Source organism: Emydura macquarii, unplaced genomic scaffold (assembly GCF_026122565.2).
Source record: "Emydura macquarii macquarii isolate MOO-44397 ecotype Brisbane River unplaced genomic scaffold, CSIRO-AGI_Emac_v2 contig_629, whole genome shotgun sequence".
Lineage (NCBI taxonomy): Eukaryota > Metazoa > Chordata > Testudines > Chelidae > Emydura > Emydura macquarii.
In genome coordinates, this window is record NW_027130766.1 from 2,853,130 (window position 1) to 2,872,277 (window position 19,148).

At 51.6% G+C, this 19,148-nt stretch overlaps 1 protein-coding gene across 1 annotated transcript; it reads left to right on the forward strand.

Moving 5' to 3' along the window:
- Positions 1-6,225: 6,225 nt before the first annotated feature.
- On the forward strand, positions 6,226-18,236 carry LOC137148338 (E3 ubiquitin-protein ligase RNF113A-like). Its single transcript, XM_067541012.1, has 10 exons — positions 6,226-6,362; positions 7,106-7,182; positions 8,686-8,790; positions 11,544-11,651; positions 12,381-12,490; positions 12,702-12,808; positions 13,708-13,797; positions 14,916-15,009; positions 15,894-16,000; positions 16,849-18,236. The coding sequence occupies exons 1-10, from the start codon at positions 6,257-6,259 to the stop codon at positions 16,920-16,922; spliced, it is 978 nt and encodes a 325-aa protein (XP_067397113.1). The 5' UTR covers positions 6,226-6,256; the 3' UTR covers positions 16,923-18,236.
- The last annotated feature ends 912 nt before the right edge of the window (positions 18,237-19,148 follow it).

Genomic DNA, 19,148 nt, shown 5'->3' on the forward strand with positions numbered 1-19,148 from the left:
TGTTGCAAATCACACTGGGTAGAAATGTAGTTTGCTCACCATGGGAGTCCGATAAGCCCATACTAGAAAATGCCCCAAATGACTCAATTCAGCAGTTCCCTTGGAGAGATCAGTTCAAGTACAGCCTCACCACACAGCCAAATGAGCTGGCCAAGTCAATACAAATAGCAAAGGTGTTGGGGTGGAATCCTGGCGTCATTGGCCAACAATAAAACCCCCATCAACTTAAATGGGGCCAGGATTTCATCCTTGAATTTTTTTTAAAAAACCCCTGTAGATTCAAGACATCTCTATTTCGCATTGTTCAAATATCACAGCACTCCTTGTGATATTTTACTGGGATCACAACTTCGGGAACTCATGGCTGGAAGGACAAAAACCTTACTACCAACCTCCAACAGCTTCTTGAGCCAAAGACAAATTAGCCTGACGTCGTTAGAAAAGAAACATAGACCAGGAAACGAGAACAGAAGAAATACACGAATGCTAAACGTGAGAGAGAATGCTGGATTTCAAACAGAAAGTGTCTAGCAGTGGGCAAAGGTCACAGCTACACCATCCGCCCTCACCAAGCTGATATGTCATAAACAACCACTGCTGAGAGAGAGCCCTGCAAGCGGAGCAGAAAACATCTCACCAAAACTCAGGAGGAGGCTGGCTCTCTCCATGGTACTTATCTGACCCCTATGGCTTGCTCCCTGACTGCCTCACAGTTTTTAATATATTTATCCCCATAACACCCGCAAGGTAGGGCAGCGCTGATATCCCCATGGTACAGACAGGGAAATGAGGCACACGAGGTACGTCTACACTGGGGGACCTGGGCTTGTGGACTCGGTGTGTCCGAGCTCATGCTTGAGCATCCACACAGCATTGTGAGCCTTGGTCTCACAGGTATGTGAAACCCACATTGCATTACACAGACATTCTGACTAGAGACTGCAGCTTGACTTGTGTCCACACTACAAAATGACAGGGCTTGGATGAGGGTCTTAGGACCCATCGCTGGGTGGGTCTTAAGACCCAGGTCCAGAGGGCTTGCTGACCTAAGAGTTGTGTGTAGACAGTAGGGGGTGTGGGCTCAAACCTGAGTCTGAGCCTTGGTTTACAGTGCAGTGTAGACATGGTTTGTCACACAGAGCGTCTATGGCAGAGGAGGAAACTGAACTAGATTTCCCAACCCATCCCCCGGTGCAAGGGGCCCTCCTTCCTTTCCTGGTTCTGTGGTTCTTGAAAACAACCAGTGGTTTTGCTCAGGTGCTTAGAGAGGCAGCACATCCCCCACCCACACCCCAGCATCGAAAAACAGCCAAAGCAGCAAACACAATCTCTAGGGGATGGCTCCACCTCAGCGGGGGAACAGAGCACAGCAGAAGGAACTGTTCTGAAAAGAAAGAAGCAGTTGTTTGATCAGCAAGCCACTGAGATTCACTGAGAGCCGACTACAAGGCAGAATAAGGAGATTGTAGAGCTGCCCTGTACCTTGTGTCACCGTTCGCACCATTTGTTGCATCGTCTGTTATCTTTCTGTAGCATTTTACACTCCCCTTGCACTCCCATGGTGCTGTGTAAGTGAGGACGCAAGGCGCAGGGCAATGAAGAATCAGGCCCCTTGGCTCTGATACAGGAGTGCTCTGGACAGGAGACGTGCATGGACTGGGTTGGGTTTCACCGGGTCAGTTTGTGGGTGGTGGTTTTGGTTAATATTGGGTTTTGTGTTTGACAATACTGTAAAAAGGAAGCTGCAAGAGTAGCCCCCGGAGTTGGTGGGTGCAGACCCCTGCCATGTGAGGGGGTGTACATTTTTGCACCCTGAGACATGGAAATAGACTAACACATAAAAATACCAGGCTTTTATGCAGCATGTTTCATCAGATGATCTCAAAACACTTTACAACAGAGGCCAGTATCATTAGTATCATTTTGCAGTTGCCCAAAGAGGGGAAGGGACTTACCCAAAGTCCCCCGGCAGGCCAGTGGCAGAGCCAGGACGAGAACCCAGGTGTCCTGGGTTACACTGCCCTGAAAGGCTAGGAGTAGTCTAGACAAGGGGTCCCTCCTCAGCTCATTAAGCTGATCGCCTAGACCCCCTGGCTATGGCTGTTCTCATGCTGAGTGCATGAACACACAGGGCATCATGGGTAGGAGTTTATATACTCTGAGTGAGAAGGACTTTAGCTAAAAAGTGGAGCAGCCCACCCTCTATGCTCTGATCCACACCCCTCTGCGCCAGGATGCCTCCCCCCTTTCCCACTGCTAAAGGAGTCGGGGAAGGGGGGCTGCTCCAGGGAGCCATGAGGGCGTGTTGTGGGTCAGCTCTGAGCTATGTTGGAATAACGACAGGGGGGTTCACCCGGGGCTAGGAAAGCAGGATGGGGTTGAAGTGGGGGACAAGGAAGATGGTTGGAAGGATCTGAGTAGCAGAGGGAAGGTTCCAAATCAGGAATTTGGTGCATCGGCAGGAACTGGGGCGAAGGAGCCTTAGCTACCCAGCTAAGACAAAGGGGATTTCGTAGCCCCGCTGTGTCGAGGATAAAAGGCGTTCAGCATCTCCTCCCTCCAGTTAGGCAGGACATCCTCTAGTGCTCGGGAACCTGGCATTTTCCCCCTCCAGGGGGATGCCAGGCTGGATTCTCGTGCCCCACAGCAATTTGTGGTTCCTGCCCTCCTCTTGCAGCCCCAGCAACGCTCCTTCTTCCATCTCAGCCTCTGCCGCGCCCAGCAAAGCTCCAAAGGATGCTCAGCTCTATTACTTGTTGCTATGGTGACGAGCAAGGCGCCCGCGCTGGTGCACGCTGAACAGCAGAGCTATGAGGGGGCTCGAGGGGGAGGGAGAATCACACCCCACTTTCACCTGCACACACTCTGCCTGCCTGATGCTGTCCTTCTCTAGCATCGTCCCCTCCCCAGCAGCTGGACACCATAAACATCCATGCGGTGGAACTGGTACTGCTCAGAGAACTCCCTATCCAGCCAGCGCCACATTCATCCTTCTGTGCTGTGTGGCCTCCTGCAGAGACAGGGAGCACAGGACAGAGCCAGGACTCCTGGGTTCCATTTCTGGCTCCGCCACTGACTCCTTGGGTGACCCTGGCACCTCCTCTCTGTGCCTCAGTTTCTCCAGCAGAAAATGGGAGTAGAACATAAAGGTAAATGAATGTTTGTAAGGTCCTTGAGTGCAAAAGGTTAATAAGGCTCAGGTAGGCCTGGCCTGGCCAGTGCCATGTGCTTACACTCTAGTCCCTGTTATTGGCAGGTTTCACCAGTAAACAGCATTTGCCAAACAGCCTTTATGAATGGAAAAACCTCCAGCCAACAAGCGTCCTGGTCTCTGCTCAATCTAGTGTAACTGCAGGGAAGGAGTGGGAACAAGGTAGCACATGGGATGTGCTCTTCTCCTGTGCGCCTTCCTACCTGTTTGTCCTATGGTTGTCTCCTCCCCCTGCCCCTATCTGCTCTCCGCTGTGGTCATACTGGGGAAATCAGACAGGCTTAGAGTTGAAACAGTTCCATTCAGAGACCAGAAAGAGATTCCATCAGGTCAACAGGTACATATGTACATGGGCGGGGGGAAGAGATTCTACAGGGGAGGAGGGAGATTTGGATTTTGTTTCTCTTCTTTTGCTTTCTTCCCTTTTTATCATGGCCCCTTCAGAAGCTGGATGGCGGTTGTGAGCTTTTGAGACTGTCATATACCTTCCAAACCGAAACGCCCAGCCCCTTTATGACTCATTTTCATGTGCCCTTCTGTTCCCTGGGAGTTTGTGCATGAGCCTTTATTTGCATGAATTTGTATGGTTTAGTTTTAGTTTGTTGCGTGTGTGTTTATGTATGTATACACACACACACACGCACACAAGAGTGGGAGAAGAAAATCTTGGCTCCCTCGCCCTGCTGCTTGCTTTTCCCAGCTCCAACGATGGGTCCTATTACTGCCTCACTCACTGAGGAAACCATCGCTCAGGGAAGCTGCCAGCAGAAAGCACAGATCCTCCTGGGAACAGCCATATGCTTTTGACAGCCCCGTCTCTTCAGCTCCTCAGCAAGACGACACTCACCCCTCACTTCTGGGCGAGGGGTGCCATAACCCAGAGCATCTGAGCACTTTGTCTGACTTTGCAGCTAGTGGGGATGAAATTACAGCACACGGAACTGCTTGATTATCACAGGAGGAGGAGAACAGCAGGAATCAGGGAGTGACAGATGGCCCTCGGCAGCCCATTGTTTGATCAGAAACCTGTTCAATCCCTAAATAGATAAAGCCTGTAGCATCAGTTGCGGGAACATACCACACTTTCTGAACAGTGACAAGGACAGATTAATATACATTTCATTGCATTAAAACAAGGCCAGGAGGAAAGGATTTAGTCCTGTTAAAGAGAGGGGACTGAGGCCAAGGCTCAGTGGGGAACCCAACAGTTTTCTAAAGAACTGCTTTAGACTGAATAGGTCTGAGAACAAAATGGAAGAGGATTCTGGAGTTCCTAGAGAGACGAGGTAGATGAGGGAATATCTTTTATTGGTCCAACCTCTGCTGATGAAAGAGACAAGATTTCAGGCTACACAGAGCTCTTCTTCAGGTCTGGGAAAGGTACTCAGAGTGTCACAACTAAATACAAGGTGGAACAGATTGTTTAGCATAAGCAGTTAACGCATAAGAGACCATAAGGTTCCTCTCTGGTATATATGTCCATCAAGAGGGGGTCACTCCAAAGGACACCTGAGTAACTGACATTAGAATCTGGCCCCTTTTATAGTCCTTAGCAGACATGGTTCACAACATGACAGGAGAAAAGCTCAGGAGGGATCTGCTCAGATATTACGGTGGTGAGGGCCGTATAAGTATCAGAGAGAGAGGAGTGAGGTGCATCGACAGACCTGAGTGAGAGTTCATGACTGAAATTGCCAGGGCTGCTGTAGGTCAGAATGAGATGCACGGGCAGAGGCCTGGGGACTGGAGTAGCAATGGATACTGTGATAAGGACTATGTGCATTGGCAGAGCACATTGGCTCTGGGCCTAGAATAACAGAACTCATTGCAGAGCAGGACTGAGCTGCATTGGCAGAGCTGTGTTTGCGGGCTGTTTACAGAGCACCTGACCACACAACGTCAAGCGAGTGTTTCCCGTCTTTCCTGTGCTGGGCACTAATACACCCTAAAACTAGACATCACCTGTAGGCATGAGTTTGTCCTTTCTGCAGCCAACACAGAGGCTGGTTTGAGTTGGACACGTTTCCACTCTGCATGGACTATGCCAATTTGTTTCACACAGGCCACCAAAGAGAAGGACTTTTGGTTACTTCTACGGTGACCAGATAGCAAGTGTGACATATCAGGAGGGGAGGGCAATAGGGTCCTATATAAGACAAAGCCCCTCATATCGGCATGGTCCTGATAATTTCAGGGTCTCCCTAGCTACTCCTGACCCTGCGACAAAGGGAACTATAACCTACCCTGTTCCCACTCCTTTGAGCCATCCAATAAACCCTCTACCAAAGACACTAAATGCTCTGGACTGGAGAAGGACTGCGAGACCCCGCCATGCTGCCAGCCGTGCTCTTTGCTTGGCCAAGTCAAGAATCGGAACCGAATGGCGTGTGTGGGTGAGGCTTTCCGCTCGCAGGAAGCCAGGCAAGGCGCGGAGAAGAGAGAGGTGGGGGAGACGAGACACAGGTGCAGGGCGGAGGAATTCACCGCTCAGATACTGCAGGCACAGTGACAGACTTGCCTCCCGCGCATTCATTTGGCAGGCTGGAAAACAGCCGCCTCCTGACTGTTCAGAAAGAGGGGCTATTGGCTGAGCGTGGCAGATAACAACCTCTTCCGCTAGCGCCTTCTGTCCAGCGGGATTGCAAAGCGCTTCACAAATCCGGACGCCCAGATGGAAATGCAGCCACCTCTGGGGTGGGACATGGCAGCGGTCGAGCAGGTCCCCGCGGCTGGGGCAGAGGCCTGCGGTGGGATTCGGACAGGCCGGCCAGGCTCGCGCCCCGCACTGCACCGAGCAAGGAGGGGGACATGGCCCAGCCTGGCCCCTTGGGCTAGTCCTGTGCCCCCCCCCCAGGAGCCACAGCCTGACTCACAGCATCCGCGGGGGGAGGGGCAGGTGCGATTCCTCCTCCCCGCCGCTAGGGGGCGCCGCGCGGCGCTGCTGCTGCCGGCCGCTCCTTTTCCTCACCAGCCCGGCCAATCTCGTTGGCGCCGGTGGGTCCCTCTTTCCGGCCCGGGCCCGGCCCCTCTCGTTGACGGCGGAAGATGGCGGAGCAGCAGGAGCCCTCAGTCTGCAGCTTCCTGTTCAAGAAGCGGGGCCCCGCGGCCGGCAGGGGGCGGCGTAAACGCCCGGGCAGCGACCAGGAGCAGGGTGAGGCGGGGGGCGCTCGGCCAATGGCAGGGCCCCGCTCCGGACCGTGCCATTATCGCGGGGAAGGGGGGGATGTGTGTGTCGGGGTGAACCATTATCACTGAGGGAATTTCCAGGCCATGCCATTTGTACCGGCGGGACGGGGGGTTCTGGACTGTCCCATTATCATCGGTTTCTGGACTGCCCCAGAAGACTCCCATTATCAATGGGGAGGGGACAGGAGAGGGTTGCTGGACTGGACTCTCCCATTATCGCGGGCGGGGGGGGAGAAGGACTGTCCCATTATCATGGGGGAGGACTGTCCCATTATCACTGGGGTGGGTTTCTGGACTGTCCCATTGTGGCGGGGGTGGGTTTCTGGACTGTCCCATTGTCGCGGGGGATCATCCCATTATCAATGGGGCAGGGAGTTGAGGGGGTTTCTGGGTTGTCCTAATATTATGGGGGGAAGGGGTCTGGACCGTGCCATTATCCTAGCAGTTGGGGGAGTCCTGACAGCCTGGAGGGGCCTTGGGGGCTCCATGCTGGGAGCCAAGATGGCCTGGATCCCCCTGGCAGCCTGGGGTCCTGCCCCTCGCCCCGGCTGAATGGCCCCCAAGAGCCCTGTGCCCAGGCCTGGCATGTGGGGCACACCCCTTGGGGGGCCAGGGCCAGGGCCCCATCCTCGGGGCTCAGGGCCTGACCCGAGCTGGCTGCTTCCTCCCCTCGGGGACCTTGGGCTGATGGCGTCTTTTCCTCTGCAGGGAGCAGCAGCGATGAGGGGAGCACGGTGGTCAGGAAAGAGAGGCGGCGGGAAGCCCCCAACCCCATGATCCAGAAGGTGACAGAGCCCCTCGCAGAGATGCCCAGCTCCACGCATGGTCCCGTCGCTGCAGTCCCAACCCACGTGTGACGGACCTGCCCCTCGAGCGGGGGGCGGGATGGGTCCCACGTTCAGGCCCAGGAAATCCCAAGGGGAGGTCTGCCCAAGGCGCTGTGTGCCAGCGCCATGAGACCGCCCACCGGCTGGCTTGCCAGCACCCTCGCCCAGTGGTGGCGGTGTCACGCGCCCAGTCTATGAAGTGGATCCAGCCAGTTTATAAGATTTATCTGGCTGGGCCCATGACAGATTCAAATTATGCAGAATTCAGGTTCTTACTTAAACTCCACCCTCATTGTTTCTAGTCCGTCTGGTTGTGGGAAAATCCTTACAAATGTGAACAGACAGTAACTCATGCAGAATTGTCTTCTGGAGTCTGCAGGCAGCCTCGGCCAATGCCCCGCTGTAAGAGAGATGAACCTTCCTTCTCCTCTCAAGGGAGCACTGTTTTTTAAAGCCTAATGAGGACACTTAAAGGACCAGATTTTACAAATGCACAGGTTAGGTAAATGCATATGAAAATGGCCAACAAAGGGCAGTAACTGGGAGATCTAAAAGTGCCCCCTGCATGACTTTTACCCAGAGCAATGCAGGATGCCACAGTAACTTTAGTAACTGGAAAATTTAGGCCATGACTACACCAGCAGTGCTTTGCCATTATAACGTTAACATCTAGTGTGCATGCAGTTTATATCTACAAAGCTGCCCTTTTACCAGTATAGATTATTTCAATACTGAAGAAAGATTTACCAGCAATAATGCAGTTTTACCTGTATAGCAGCATCTACACTAGAGGCTTCTGCCGTCACGGCTGTTTAGTCGGGGATAGGGAAATCAGATGTCCTGATTTTATAGGAACAATCCTGATATTGGGGGATTTGTCTTATATAGTTGCCTATTACCCCGCACCCCGTCCCGATGTTTCACACTTGCTGTCTGGTCACCCCAGTCAGGGATCACACCCTTGACTGACAGGCATTGCTGGCAGAAGTCTGTAATGTATGCACAGCTTTAGTTACCGCATATGGGTGCTATTGCTCGCTTGATCTTTTCTCAGACCTTCCATTGTTATCCATGGGAGATGTGCTGTAGATTGAGGAAAATGAAGGGTTCTAACATCACAGGCCCACAGATCCAAATTGAACATAACTTGGCCGTCTTAATGGGAGATTTTTTCTCTTTGGTGCCCCTCTCTTGATCTAGGCGCACCAGTGAGGCGCTCCCAAGGAGTTTTGCTCAGCCCTCCTTCCAGTCTAGAGGTGGCTGCATTACATCAGTGCTGTGTCTCAATGGGCCCTGATGCTGACAGGTGCTGAGAATCCACAATTCCCCTGGTTTTCCATCCTGGGCTGCAGCACTCTCTCTGGCCAACACATGATGGGGAAGGACCTAGTATGTATGTGTTGAGTTTGCCAGTGGCGGATCTTTCTCAGTTCTTGAGATATTTGCCCTCCCATCTTTCAGACCAGGAGAAGTGAGAAAGAGAAGATCTCGTATGGGGCGAGCAACAGTGATGATGAGGCGGAGTCGCAAGGAGTCGGGGTCGCTTACAAATCAACAAGATCAGCGGTAAGCACAGTGCAGCGCATGGCTTTAAAGGGGGTGTGATCGTAGAACTGGCCAGAAGGGACAATTAGATCACTTAGTCTGACCTCCTGCATAACAGAGGCCAGAGAATGTCATTTGTTTTATGATTGGGCCCCCAGGTCAGGTTTTCTTGTTGAAACTATACTTAGTGTTCATCTAGTGTCTTTCTGTCTCTCTGAAGTCTATCTTAGCTGGCCTCCATCACCATAGTATCAGAGTGCCTCACAGTCTTTAATAAATCTATCCTTGCAACACTCCCATGAGGAAGGGCCATGCTATTACCCCCATTGTACAGATGGGAAACTGAGGCATAGGGTGGTTAAGTGACTTGCCCAAGGTCACACAGGAAGTCTGTGGTGAAGCAGGTAATTGAACCCAGGGCTCCAATGTCCTAGGCTAACATCCCGACCACTGGACCAAGGAACTCAAAGCACTTTACGAAACGGTCTGTAACTTTATCTCTACTCTACTGATAGGGAACCTGAGGCACAGAGAGGCAAAATAACTTTCCTAGGGTCACACAGCAAGTCAGTGGCAGAATGGGGAACAGTTCTGATGCTCAGTCCAATGCCCTAACCATGCAACTACAAAGAGAGAGGTGTGTAAGAACATAAGAACGGCCACACTGGGTCAGACCAGTGGTCCATCTGGCCCACTGTCCTGTCTTCCTACAGTGGCCAATGGCAGGTGCTTCAGAAGGAATGAACAGAACAAGTGATCCATCCCGTTGCCCATTCCCAGCTTCTGGCAAAGAGCAATCCCTGCCTATCCTGGCTAATAGCCATTTATGGACCTATCCTCCATCAATTTATCTAGTTCTTTTTGGAGCCCTGTTATAGTCTTGGCCTTCACAACATCCTCTGGCAAGGAGTTCCACAGGTTGACTGTGCATTGTGTGAATAAATACTTCCTTTTGTTCATTTTAATCTTGCTGCCTATTAATTTTATTTGGTGACCCCTAGTTCTTGTGTTATGATAAGTAAATAACACTTCCTTTATTTACTTTTTCCACACCAGTCATGATTTTATAGACCTCTATCATATCCCTCCTTTAGTCATCTCTTTTCCAAGCTGAAAAGTCCCAGTCTTATTAATCTCTTCTCATATGGAAGCTGTTCCATACCCCTAATCATTTCTGTTGCCCTATTCTTTACCTTTTCCAATTCCGATATATCTTTTTTGAGATGGGGCAGCCAGATCTGCATGCAGTATTCAAGATGTGGGCATACCATGGATATATAAAGAGGCAATTAAGGCCCGACTTGACAAAGCCCTGGCTGGGATAATTTAGTTGGGGTTGGTCCTGCTTTGAGCAGGAGGTTTGACTCGATGACCTCCTGAGGTCCCTTCCAACTCTAATCTTCTATGATTCTATGATAATATATTTTCTGTCTTATCATCTCTCCCTTTCCTAGTGATTTCCCACATTCTGCTAGATTTTTTGAGTGTGTCTACAAATCCTGATTTGATTAGAAATTTTGACCGTCTTCCCATATAAACTTCAGTAAAAGCTTTTTTGCTAGTAACGTATCATTTTCTCTAGGATTGGAAATCCAAACAGCATGGTCAAATGCAGGAGAAGCAGCCACTGCCCTATCTAGTTTAACTCCCTGAGCTGAGCAAAGATCCGAAAGGAACAAATTGCACATGGGGGCAATCAATTGGATCTAGTTTAAGTAAACAGACTTTTTTTTAACGTTTGCAGGGTTGTGGTAGCCATGTCGGTCCTAGGATTTTAGAGAGACAGAGAGGTAATATCTTTTACTGGACCAACTTCTGTTGGTGAGAGAGACAAACTTTTGAGCTACACAGAGCTCTTCCTCAGGTCAAGTAGTACGGATTTGACACGGCAGCTTCCCCTTTCTGTGCCCCCATTTCCTCCTCAGTAACATGGGGATAGCGCTGACCTGCCTCCCACAGGGGTTTCAAGGATTTGTTAGTTCACGTTTGTACAGCGCGCTGCAACGAGCTCAGGGCTGTAATTATTATTCACCGCTTTGGCTGTCAGGAAAAGGGCTGCTGCGCTGCGTCAGTTTCACACTCTCCAGCAGAAAGGGGGAAGTGCAGGAGAAGAATGTGGCTTTTGGGCTTTATGTTCATCTGCTGGAAACGTCACGTTCAGTTTCTTTGTAATCAGAGGCCGGGGAGCCCCCGCCTGGACATAATTGTACTTACATCTCTGCCCTGCAGGACTGTTGATAAAGGGCTGACAAAGCTCAGTATTAATAGAAATGATTTCACAGCATTAAAAATAAAATCTTAAACCCAGATAGGTGTATTAACTACATTAAATGGTAAACCTCCCTCGGCTGGATTACAAATCCAGCCTTTGTAAGAAGCATGGTCGAGTGGTTAGGGCAAGGAGCTGGAAGATGTGGGTTCAATTCCTAGCTCAGCCATGAGCCTTCTTGGGCAACTTCCTGTAAAATAGGAATAAATGCTTCCCTATGTTATGGAATAAAATCCATTAACAAGCGTGAGGTGTGATAGAAGTACCTAGGTATTCAAGAACCAGGAAGTGAAATGGGCTGTAAACACAAAGTGACAGCAACCTGGCTAGGATGACTGTTGAGGTATCAACAATAACCAACTTGTATCAGTGGTGGAAAGTGACTGTCCCCGTTCCTTCAGCTCTGTGCATTTATCCTGTGCTCCTGACCGCAGGATCTGAGGAGCTTTCTGTACTGTGAGTCTTCTCTTGACTGTGAATGCGGAACGTGCTTCTTGCATTTCAGAAACCTGTAGGTCCGGAGGACATGGGAGCAACGGCTGTGTACGAGCTGGACACCGAGAAAGAGAAAGATGCTCAAGCCATCTTTGAGCGCAGCCAGAAAATCCAGGAGGTCAGTCAGTCAGTCATGACCAGTACAAACCAGAGCTCAGTGCGGGGAAAATACGTTCATCGTGCGCTTTTCCCCGTATCCTCACTGTCCATCTCACCAGGAGGGTTTGCTGAGTCCCGAGGGTCTGCTTCACAGCTGAAGCGTGTGTGGCGTGGGGGTAAGGTGTTTGTAGGGAGGAAGGTTCTAATCGACCTGCGTAATGCAAGCAGTCCCAAGCAAATTAACTGGTGATGCCAGATCATTTACGTGGGACCTATGGTTGAGAGGTTTAAGACTGGAGTGAGGAATGCCGCAAATCAGGCCAAAGGTGCTTTGGCAGAACTGAGTGGAGTAACGGGGTTCTGAAGGTGTGCTGGCAGAGGGATGGATGTGAATGTATTGGTGGGGCAGGCCTGGAATAGCAGGGACCTGCAGGTCAGGAGTGAGATGCATTGGCTGAGCTGGGTGTGGAGAGCCTGCAGAGCTGTGGTGCACAACCAGTCCTGGGCCGGACCTCATCGCCATGAGCATCAAATTCACCCACCGATTTTGAAACATGGAGGTGGCGGGGGAAGCTTTATTTTCCCTCAGTTTGACAAGCCAAGTATAAATCCCTTTCCCTGGTTACAGTGGGCACCTCCTGGCTTTTGTGGCCATCCCTAGTGCTCTGAGTTCAGAAGGGAGTTGCTGGGGAGGGAGCTCGGAGACGGAGCTTTCTTTCCTATCTGCTTTCTCATTCTCCCTATTTAGGAGCTACGAGGGAAGGAGGACGATAAAATTTACAGAGGGATCAATAACTATCAGAAGTACGTGAAGCCCAAGGATACGTCGATGGGGAACGCCTCCTCAGGAATGGTCAGGTACATGCTGCCGGGATGATGATCTGTGACCTGATCTTTTAGAGGGGTGAGCCATGCTGTCAGGGCCACGTGTGGGCAGCAGAAACGTGTCTGTTCTGGGGACAGAGGGCTTCAGTCTCACCAAGCTGGTGCCTTTTGAAGACTGATTCAAACTATAGACATCTCAGCATCATAAGTGCACCTGTTCTAAGCATTCTTCCACCCCTTTCAGAAAGGGCCCGATCCGAGCGCCAGAACACCTGAGGGCCACGGTGCGATGGGACTATCAGCCCGACATCTGTAAAGACTACAAAGAGACGGGGTTCTGTGGCTTTGGAGGTGAATGGACATTTCCTTTTCCAATCCCATCCTGAGTCCAAACTAAAGAGAACTTTCAGGCAGGCACAAGTTCTCCAGACACTGTACCAGTCTCGCAAAGGGGCTTCAACCCAGCCTATAGTTTTGCCCTTGCAATCACCTGCAGAGGCAAATGGCAGCATTTAGATGTCTAATTACCTGAATTTGCCAGTCCACAATTAGAGGATGTCTACAGATCTAAGCAGGACCCTACAACAAAAGAAGTAATTTCTGGAGGTTGACTGTGATCTGCAGACAGCCTGTTTGTTTATGTAGTGCTGTAAACGCACAAGGCGCTGGGTCCAAGGCAATTGATTTCTATAACTTGAAGTGCAGTAATCACCTGGCTAGGTGGGTCTTAGCATGATTATAAGATAAAAGATGTACCACAGAAAGAAGATGAACGGGTCCATTTAGTGGGTGACTTCGGGAGCATATGGTTACAGCTTAGGACTGGGAGTTGGAGATCTAGCTTCTATTTCCAGCTGTACCACTGAGCATCCTTCTGTAACCCTGGGCAAGTCTCCCTCTGATGGGAAGTACAAGAATGTTTGAGGGGATGCACTCCGTCCAGACCTTAGTGTGTGTGCCTCCCATGTGTTCCACCATGACAGGGGAGAGGGTTACGGGACACTCGGCGCTTGTGATCCTCACAGATCAGATCGAGACGCAGCATTGCAAGCTGGGCTCTGTAGCCTCCTTGAGCCGTGGCCCGGTATTAAACAGAAAGGGGGATTGCACTCTGATAAGTTACTCCTCTGTTGGGCAAAGCTCAGGCAGCCCCTGCAGTACAGCATCCATTTATAAACCACTTGCAAACAGCAGTAACTGGAGAGTGGTGGGAGGAAATGTTAACTCCTTGTCTATTTGTCCTGCTGCAGACAGCTGTAAATTCCTCCACGACCGCTCTGACTATAAACATGGCTGGCAGATTGAACGGGAACTGGACGAAGGACGCTACGGAGTCAATGGTACAGTAGAGATCCTCTCCCTCAATTTTCTTTGAGGCATTGCAGCGTTAGTAATTTAGAATGGGCTAGACTGAGGGATCTCAGATGAAGAAAGGTAAAGAAGTGATCAGAGACTCCTTCCCTGTCTCAAATGACGTGCTAAGGGGTGGGTCACAGGTTTAAGTTAGAGATAAAAAAAGACGATTATTGCAGCTAGTCACAAACCTGTGGAACTCCCTGTTGCAGGACTGTAAAACCCACCCCTGTAGCTGGATAACCAGGATCAGTAATTGCTGCTGTTGTGAGAACTAAGAAAGGATTGAACAAATCTGCTGCTTCAGGATGATAGCTAATTGCCAGAGGGGCTGGAATGAATCCCCCTTCCCTGAGCAGCATTGCTCGGCTGGCCAGGTCCATCTTGCAGGGGATGGGGACATAGAAATTAGCCTTTCTTTGAAGTTTCAAGTATGCGATTCTGCCAGAGGCAGGTTGTGGCCAAGAGGAATTAATGGCTTGATCCGCTATGGTAAAGCTTCTGCTTTCTGAAAACTTCACTGCAGGTTGTCTTACCCATTACTGGAAAAGGGCATGGCCCAAGAGCGAGCTCTCACCGCTTGCGGAGTGGGGTTGGTGTGACATCTAACTGCCTTCCAGCCGCAATTGCCCCCGGGGAAATACATGGGCGACGATGGCAGTTACTGTGTCTCAAGGCCACGGGCCCGGTGGTGCTTGTGAGCTGCAGCAGAAAAGCCAAGGGCCCGTGTTACGGTTAAGCTGTTGGGTTTGGAGCTGAGTGGTTCAGTGGCAGCTTGTATGGGAGGAATAATAGGAGGGCGGCCGCGCTGCAGTGTCTGCTTATAGCAGTGAGTGGGTGAGGCAGAGAGGAACCTGCTCCTTGTGAGACGAGCAACGAACATGTTAGCTCATTAGACCTAATTATATCTCATTCCCACACTAGCTGCTGACATCAGAGACGCCCAGCTGCCTGAGCTGGAGTATTTATGGCCAAGGACCAGGCCCACCTGCTGTGTGCTTCCTGCACTGCGGGTATTTTATGCTCCACGCTTGGACTGTGGCAGGCTGATCTGGAGGCCCCTGTATTGCTGCCTGACTGTGGTTAATTGTTTTCTCTCCCACAGATGAGGAAAACTATGAGGTGAGCAGCGATGATGAGGACCTGCCCTTCAAGTGTTTCATCTGCAGAAGCTCCTTCAAGAACCCTGTGGTTACCAAGTAAGTCGTTGTCTCTGCTTCTGGGATGGGACACAGGCATCTGGCTTTTAGATCAGCCTTACTGGGTCCATCCTTCACTCTCCGTAGCAGTGTTGTTATTACCCACCTCAGGGTGCAGCTGCAGTCCGGCCTTTCAGTTCCTAGATGCCTGTATCCTTCCCTGGCATTTTTATAGCCCCTTTCCTCCGTGGCACCCCAAGTGCTTTCGTTGTCCATTGTAAAGCTTTCCATTGTAGCAGCAGCTGCTTTCTTCTGAGATTTCTCATCCCAATCCTTTTACGGGTGCTTCTTAAGCATTGTTAGCCCCACTGTACACATGAGGAAACTGAGGCACAGGGGGGTGAAGGGACTTGCCCAAGGTCAAAGAGTGAGTTGGTGGCAGAGCTGGAAATAGACTCCAAAAGTTGTGATGGGCCTTTTCCCTCCTCCCCTGGCAGTGGTGAGCAGGGAGATCTTTGTGCCTGATCTCCCCTGATTTGACAAGGTCCCATTAGCAGGTCCAGGGGTTTGGCCTCTGGAGTGTCAGCCCGGCTGCCATGCAGGACTCCTGGATGCAGTTCTCAGTCATGCTCCCTGGCCTGGGATCTCTGCAGAAGCAGTGAACCCAGCTTCTGGGAGCAGGGGCAGCTCTCCTAGGTGCAGGGCTGTGTCTGTCCCTGTCTCCAGGCTGTGGTGGGTTCCCTCTGCTGCATTTGCACTGTAACAACCCCACTCAGGCCTGCTTACTGCTGCAGAGCAGGGAGAACATCAGCTGCTCAGTTCCCCAAGGGAGGGAGCAGCCAGAGCCCTCCTGTGTCCAGGTGCCTCCCCGAGATGGTGACTATCTCCTGCAGCCACAGTCCTCTGTGGGAGACTCAACCTGCCCCCTTGTTCCCTCCCTGCAGGTGCAGACACTACTTCTGCGAGAGCTGCGCGCTGCAGCACTACCGCAAATCCAAGCGCTGCTACGTGTGCGACCAGCAAACCAACGGCGTCTTCAACCCAGCCAAAGGTGCTACTCCCTTACCCCGGCTGCAATCCAGCCTTTCTTTAGTGCCAGCGCGGGGTGGGCGTTACTGCACTGGGTAGGGAGCATCGCAGTCCGGGCCTGTCTCCTCACCAGCTGGCATGGCTTGGCCTAGCACAGCCCGGCTCACTCGCCCGGCTAAAGAGATCTGAAAATACAGATGCCCCAGTGAGCGGAGTTAAAGCTCTGAGCTGCTCGCCAGCCTCCATCTCCTTGTAAGCACCAGAGCTGCCTGCCCTTCCCCAGATACACCCGGCCGAGTGGAGCCAGACTGGGAGCTCAGCAACAGAGGGGGCTGGGAAGATCTTCTGAGGGGCAGGACCCAGTTTTCCTCTTCTGCCTTGGATGGATGCACTGCCCGGGGGATGCAGCCTGCCTGGACACGTAACCAAGAGCAGACCGAGGCTTCGTGCAGCCCGTGCCTTTGGCTCACGTTCCGGCAGGAGCTGGTGGAACGTTATCGAAATCACGTTTCCCTCACTGCGACTGCTCCCCCACTACCCCTGCCTGAGTGATCCCAGCTGTCTGCCCCAGCCCGCCACTTGCAGGCACCAGCCCCACGCTCCCCGTGCCAGCATTGCATGGACTTTTCCTCTGCCTGGTATCTTGATGCCTTCACCCGACTGGGTCCTTGCCTGGGAGCAGGGCAGCCTCATTTCAGCCCCGCTGCACCTTCCCCCGGGCAAATCTACCCTCTGGGGCTGCCTCTAGCCCCTGGAGGGCCTTAGCTGGTATCTTGAGCACTAGTTCCTGTTGTTCCGGGGGGAGCATCGGCGCTCCAGAAGCACGTGGCCTGCTCAGAGCCTCACCCCTGCTCCTCTTGTCTTTTGCAGAGCTCATGGCGAAGTTAGAAAAGCACAAGGGGGATGAGTCGGATCCTTCAGAGCACGGAGATGAGCCACAGTAGCACAACTCTCTGTCCCCCGTTCTCCCCCCCACCCTCACATTTTGTAATTATCCCAATAAAAGTTTATAGAACAGACCAGTCACACCTGTTATCAGCGTTAACCCCACCAGCCAGGTTCACTAGGAAACCCCCCTGCACTGAACTGCCAGCCAGCACCGAGCCAGCGTCTAGAGGAAAAGCGCCAGCAAAGCCCTGGCTGCACCACCAGGACACAAGTGGTTAGTGATTAAGAATAAGGGAGTGAGGCGACTTCCCTGTGCTGGAAGGTGGGGGCTGAGAAGGCTTGTGCATGCTGGGTTGTAGCTGATCAACTCTTAGCCTGACCTGGGTCCAACAGCAATGGGGAGGGATGCTGCAGCCTGTGTCACCCCCAGACTGGCGCACGCTGCACTCTGACATGAGCTGTCACCGTGAGACTCGTTTTACAGGGACGCCGTGGTGGGGCCGGTGAGCGTCAGACACGGCTACGTTACTCGTGGTCTCTGCACCAGCTTGGCCGAGGGTGGTTTTTTTAAATGGTGCTGCCAAGGGGGCGGGTGACAGCACACCAGCTGGATGCTCTTGACCGCTTTTAGAGCGGTGGGAGGAGGCTCCATGGGTCTGGTAGAACAGGCTGGAGCAGGGGAAGATGTTTCCAAGTTACAGGGCTCACAACAAAACTTTCAGAACCTCAACCCCTTGACATTTCAGATGTCCCTCTTCCTGGCATCAGCGTGAAGGATGCCGAAAAGATTTTATACTCGGTCCCTTAATCTTTCCCATCTTGCTTTTAAGAGAGCTGCCAGAACCTCACCTTTAGGCTCCTGTGCCACATGTAGCATGGATGTAGCCACTTAGCAACCACCCCTAGATTCTCCCCCATCCTACAGCGTCTGGGCTTTGCCCTTGCTGTCACTGCCTTTCAACCCTCCACGGCAGCAGGTGGGGTTGCAGCTTTCCACATCAGACTCCCCCAGGTTACTCACACGCCTCTACGAAGACATCCCTGCACGCGCACGGTCATGTCCTAAGTGGAGGGAGTTAGCTCAGGCTGGAGTCGCCTCCCGGCATTAATTTGATTGCTTGGGCCCTCTTCCACCCTCCCGCTGTACTACAACTCTGAGTATTTAAAACCTAAACTAAATTGCAAGAGTAAAAGGGCATCTGAACCCATTTTCTTCAGCTAGACATGGTGTCACTGCCACAACCAAACAGGAGAAACTAGAGCTGTAATTGTGGGAAGTTTTAAGCCACTGCAAATAGAGGCTGGGTATCCTAAGGTTTCCACCTTGACTGTGTCACACAGCGAGGGAGGGTGAAGTGGGCTGGATTTGTCACGCACGAAGGATTATTTCTGGCATTTACTAAACTAAGCAGTTTAATAGATGTAATTTCCTGGAGCTCTTCCCCCGCCCCAGATATCACGTGTCACATGCTGCTTCTCCATGGAGGTTGAAGAGCCCTTGTCTCAAACCTGTTAGAGCCTCAAGGCAGCATCTTGATTTTCCCCTTTCAAGAAAACTGAAGGGCCCCGCCCTTGGCCATCAGCTAGACGTGCTGGAGCTGACTGCTACATGGGCCCTTCCCACAAGGCAGGAAAATGCAGTTCCACAGCGCTTCCCGTAAACCACTTCCCATCATACATCGTACCAGGACGCTGGCAGCTGTAACAAGTTAAGCTAGGCTATCCTGGAACTTAGATCACTGCTTTCCTTCTGTAGCAAGTGCTTCCAGGCATTCGTGCATTGCATTTACATTTACAGGACCTAATGCCCCAGGCTGGTGTTAGAAGAGGTGCTGTGCTACAACTTTTCAGGGAACACGATGCTGATGTCTGGCTAAATCTCAGGTCAAACAGCACCCCTTGCACTTTTTTTTTGGGGGGGGAGATGGGTGGAGGGGGGTGCAGCAGCTTCAGAGTATGTCCTGGGCACATTCCCATTCATGAAATTACATTCCACTTCTAAACTCCCCCCAGTTGCTGTGTCAGTGGTCCTGTATTTGTTTCCTGTCCTTCACTGTTGCCGTGTTGTTAAGTGACTGCACTTCAGTGGAGGACAAAGTTACCCTTTCCTAGTGCTTTAGCCCCAAGGGGGGGGAGGTTTGGTGTGTGTAAAGCACCTGCCCCAACAGAAGCCCTAACAAAACTGTAACTAATAATAATCCCCAGCTTTTATAGCATTTACCAGTATATCTCACAGCACTTTGTCAGTATCATGGTCCTCATTTTACAGTACTATTGCTGCC

Excerpts from the sequence above, each read along its gene's own strand:
- LOC137148338 (XM_067541012.1), top strand. The coding sequence starts at position 6,257 with ATGGCGGAGCAGCAGGAGCCCTCAGTCTGCAGCTTCCTGTTCAAGAAG. Across the intron at positions 11,652-12,380 it reads GCAGCCAGAAAATCCAGGAG|GAGCTACGAGGGAAGGAGGA; the intron begins GTCAGTCAGTCA and ends CTCCCTATTTAG. Across the intron at positions 12,491-12,701 it reads GCCTCCTCAGGAATGGTCAG|AAAGGGCCCGATCCGAGCGC; the intron begins GTACATGCTGCC and ends CACCCCTTTCAG.